Source organism: Cherax quadricarinatus, chromosome 39 (assembly GCF_038502225.1).
Source record: "Cherax quadricarinatus isolate ZL_2023a chromosome 39, ASM3850222v1, whole genome shotgun sequence".
Lineage (NCBI taxonomy): Eukaryota > Metazoa > Arthropoda > Malacostraca > Decapoda > Parastacidae > Cherax > Cherax quadricarinatus.
Genome location: NC_091330.1, coordinates 15,942,245 through 15,947,244, shown reverse-complemented (window position 1 = coordinate 15,947,244; position 5,000 = coordinate 15,942,245). Strand labels below are relative to the sequence as shown.

The window sequence follows — 5,000 nt, the reverse complement described above, 5'->3', positions numbered from 1 at the left end:
GCATATTCGTTTCTGGCTCTTCGACTGATCTCCTTGCTTTTCTGGGTCATTTGCCTTCTATACCTCTTCCATTCTCTAATGCACTTAGTTTTTGCCTCCCTACACCTTTGGGTAAACCAAGGACTCGCTTTGGTCTTCCCTTTGTTTCTGTTGCCCTTGGGAACAAACCTTTCCTGTGCCTCCTTGCATTTTGTTGTTACATATTCCATCATTTCATTTACTGTCTTTCCTACCATTTCTCTGTCCCACTGCACCTCCCGCAGGAAGTTCCTCATACCTGTGTAGTCCTCCCTTGTATAGTTTGGCTTTTCCCATTCGACTCCAGTTACCCTCTCCACCTGTAACTCTATTATGTAATCAAAACGTGGTCACTAGCTCCGAGGGGCCTCTCATATGTGATGTCATCAATGTCTGAGCTACTCAGGGTGAACACAAGGTCCAGTCTTGCTGGTTCATCCTCCCCTCGCTCTCTGGTAGTGTCCCTGATGTGTTGATGCATGAAGTGTGTGTGTGTGTGTGTGTGTGTGTGTGTGTGTGTGTGTGTGTGTGTGTGTGTGTGTGTGTGTGTGTGTGTGTGTGTGTGTGTGTGTGTGTGTGTGTGTGTGTGTGTGTGTGTGTGTGTGTGTGTGTGTGTGTGTGTGTGTGTGTGTGTGATTGTGTGTGTGTGTGGGTGGGTGTGTGTGTGTACTCACCTACATGTGATTGCAGTGGTCGAATCTCAGCTCCTCTGTGTGTGTGTGGAAAAATCAACAGTGAGTTAGAAAATTAGATACAAAGATAAATAGACAGAGAGAGAGAGAGGTACCAGGTGTAAGGAGACTCGCTCATACATTTCGCTTCGCCCAGAGATCGAACCCGAGATATTTCAGTTGTGTGCGTCTTCCAGCACCTATAATAAAACTTCACTGTTTCATAAAACTGAGATAATTACGACTTTCTAGAAATAATTTACATGAAGCTGATTATTACTAATTTGCATATATGATGATTTTCATTATAAGACCCTTTATTCTAATTAAGTTTTGTTATTATTATTGTTATTGTTGTTGTTGTTGCTGTTATTTTCATTATCATTATTATTATTATTATTATTATTATTATTATTATTATTATTATTATTATTATTATTATTATTATTATTATTTTATTATAATTATTATTATTATAATTATTATTGTTAATATTATCACCATTATTATTATTATTATTATTATTATTATTATTAATTATCATTGTCATCTCTTAACTACATTTAAAATAAATCTATTATATTCACGGATGAATTTATAAAATAAACAACAAAGAATAAATCTTACAAATACATAAATAAATGAACAACAGGAAGAAATAAATTACTCCTAGGATGCTGTTGTTCCAAGGAACTGGAGCTTTCCTCCCCTTCCTCGGATCATACCTCCAATAATAATAATAATAATAATAATAATAATAATAATAATAATAATAATAATAATAATAATAATAATAATAATAAAAATAATAATAATAATAATAATAATAATAATAATAATAATAATATTAATAATAATAATAATAATAATAATAATAATAATAATAATAATAATAATAATAATAATAATAATAATAATAATAATAATAATAATAACAATAATGACAACAATCTTGATCCTCAGTGTGGCAAAAATCCCTCGAAATTATTTTGTTTTTGTTTGCAAACAAACGGTAAGCAAAGAAAGAAAACAAAGGAAGCAGAACAAAGACAATAATTCTACGTACTTGCATGGTCAGTCTAATCTGAAACAACAAACAAACAAACAAAGTGTTACAAAGAAGGTTTCTTTGATTTTACACTAGTCTCTCCACCATGTATATATATATATATATATATATATATATATATATATATATATATATATATATATATATATATATATATATATATATATATATATATATATATATATATATATATATGTACTCACACACATACTCAGAAATGAGAGAAAATTGAGGAAAAGAGAGAGAGAAAGAGCAAAGTCAGTCAGCCATTCAGTCAGCAAGCCAGTCAGTTGGTCAATCAGTCAGTCAGTTGGTCAGTCAGTCAGTTGGTCAGTCAGTCAGTCAGTTGATCAATCAGTTAGTATGTCAGACAGTCATTCAGTTAGTCAGTCTGTCAGTCAGTCAGTCAGTCAGTCAGTCAGTCAGTCAGTCAGTTGGTCAGTCATTGGTCAGTCAGTCAGTCAGTTGGTCAGTCAGTCAGTCAGTTGGTCAGTCAGATAGTAAGTCAGACAGATAGTCAGTCAGTCAGCCAGTCAGTCGGTCAGTCAGTCAGACAGCCAGTCAGTCGGTCAGTCAGTCAGACAGCCAGTCAGTCGGTCAGTCAGTCAGACAGCCAGTCAGTCAGTTAGTCAGTCAGTTAGTCAGTCAGTCAACTGGTCAGTCAGTTAGTCAATCAGACAATCAGTCAGTCAGTCAGTGTTAGCATGACCAGTCTCTGAGCGGCATGTATCCTCCATCAGGATAATCTCTTTCTTTCCTCTCCTCCCCCTCCTCTATCCTCCTCTCCCCTCCTCCCCCTCCTCTATCCTCCTCTCCCCTCCTCCCCCTCCTCTAGCCTCCTCTTCCTTCCTCCCCCTCCTCTATCCTCCTCCCCCTCCTCTAACCTCCTCTCCCTCCTTAAACCTCGTCCCTCTCCTCACTCCTCCCTCTTGCCCATAGTTCCCCATGTTCCTCTCCCCATACCCATTCCCTTCCCCCCACCTTCTACTTTACAGACCCTCTTCTTATCTACCTCCCTCACCCCACATCACTCTCCACACCCCATCTTTCCTCTTTCTTCACACCATTCCCTCGTCCCCTCTCACCCTGCCGCCCCCTTCCGCTCCCTTGCCGCCCCCCTGCTCTAGCAGGGTAACCAAACCAACCATTGGCCACCCGCTTCATCCTATTACAAGTGTCAGCCTCTATCACAGGAGACACACACACACACACACACACACACACACACACACAACTGTAGCCTTTACTCACTGAAAATCTTTGTTGATACGATTGAATTTTCCAAAACAGCAGAACAATCACGGGCTGTAGCAGACAGAAACCCCATTGTTTGTCTTCAAATTTAAGGTGGAATGTCTTCCTTGGTCTTCTGTCTTCCTCACGACTCAACAACTTCAATTATTTTAGCATTCCCCGAGACTTTCCCGACAATGTTTCCATTGGTGAGGCAGAGAACCTTTGTATCTCTACACCTGACCAGTCATATCCTGCCATGGTGGCTGACACACACTTCACTGTGTCTGCCACGGTGGCTGACACACACTTCACTGTGTCTGCCACGGTGGCTGACACACACTTCATTGTGTCTGCCACGGTGGCTGACACACACTTCACTGTGTCTGCCACGGTGGCTGACACACACTTCACTGTGTCTGCCACGGTGGCTGACACACACTTCATTGTGTCTGCCACGGTGGCTGACACACACTTCACTGTGTCTGCCACGGTGGCTGACACACACTTCATTGTGTCTGCCACGGTGGCTGACACACACTTCATTGTGTCTGCCACGGTGGCTGACACACACTTCACTGTGTCTGCCACGGTGGCTGACACACACTTCATTGTGTCTGCCACGGTGGCTGACACACACTTCATTGTGTCTGCCACGGTGGCTGACACACACTTCACTGTGTCTGCCACGGTGGCTGACACACACTTCATTGTGTCTGCCACGGTGGCTGACACACACTTCACTGTGTCTGCCACGGTGGCTGACACACACTTCATTGTGTCTGCCACGGTGGCTGACACACACTTCATTGTGTCTGCCACGGTGGCTGACACACACTTCATTGTGTCTGCCACGGTGGCTGACACACACTTCACTGTGTCTGCCACGGTGGCTGACACACACTTCATTGTGTTTGCCACGGTGGCTGACACACACTTCATTGTGTCTGCCACGGTGGCTGACACACACTTCACTGTGTCTGCCACGGTGGCTGACACACACTTCACTGTGTCTGCCACGGTGGCTGACACACACTTCATTGTGTCTGCCACGGTGGCTGACACACACTTCACTGTGTCTGCCACGGTGGCTGACACACACTTCATGTGCTGAAGTGTTTTAGTTCTACCAAAAAGAAGTTTTTGAACTTCCGGAGGTCGAGTCTGGAAAGTCTTGTTTCCTGGATGTTGTTCCCTGAATCCTGGACTATAATGACGGATTTTTCCTGGATGTTGTTCCCTGAATCCTGGACTATAATGACGGATGTTTCCTGGATGTTGTTCCCTGAATCCTGGACTATAATGACGGATTTTTCCTGGATGTTGTTCCCTGAATCCTGGACTATAATGACGGATGTTTCCTGGATGTTGTTCCCTGAATCCTGGACTATAATGACGGATGTTTCCTGGATGTTGTTCCCTGAATCCTGGACTATAATGACGGATGTTTCCTGGATGTTGTTCCCTGAATCCTGCACTATAATGACGGATGTTTCCTGGATGTTGTTCCCTGAATCCTGGACTATAATGACGGATGTTTCCTGGATGTTGTTCCCTGAATCCTGCACTATAATGACGGATGTTCCCTGGATGTTGTTCCCTGAATCCTGCACTATAATGACGGATGTTTCCTGGATGTTGTTCCCTGAATCCTGGACTATAATGACGGATGTTTCCTGGATGTTGTTCCCTGAATCCTGCACTATAATGACGGATGTTTCCTGGATGTTGTTCCCTGAATCCTGGACTATAATGACGGATGTTTCCTGGATGTTGTTCCCTGAATCCTGCACTATAATGACGGATGTTCCCTGGATGTTGTTCCCTGAATCCTGACTACAATGATGGATGCCTAGATTTTTCGCAAACCCCGTGTAGAATCCTATATAACCCAGTGTAGAATCCTGTAAAACCCCGTGTAGAATCCTCTATAACCCCTCGTAGAATCCCCATAATTCCTTGTATCACCCTCCATAACCCCGTGTATCACCCTCCATAACCCCGTGTAT

The 5,000-nt window shown here is 42.4% G+C and overlaps 1 protein-coding gene across 3 annotated transcripts in view; it reads right to left on the bottom strand.

Moving 5' to 3' along the window:
- LOC138853773 (insulin gene enhancer protein ISL-1-like) overlaps positions 1–5,000 on the bottom strand; it is a 562,317-nt gene that overhangs the window by 50,849 nt on the left and 506,468 nt on the right. For 2 of the 3 annotated variants that reach the window (XM_070092442.1, XM_070092443.1), the window contains exon 9: positions 1,756–1,773. The exons of the other annotated variant lie outside the window; for it this stretch is intronic. In XM_070092442.1, coding sequence (XP_069948543.1) covers positions 1,756–1,773 — 18 coding nt within the window. The remainder of the gene's footprint in view (positions 1–1,755; positions 1,774–5,000) is intronic. 3 annotated transcript variants of the gene reach the window in all.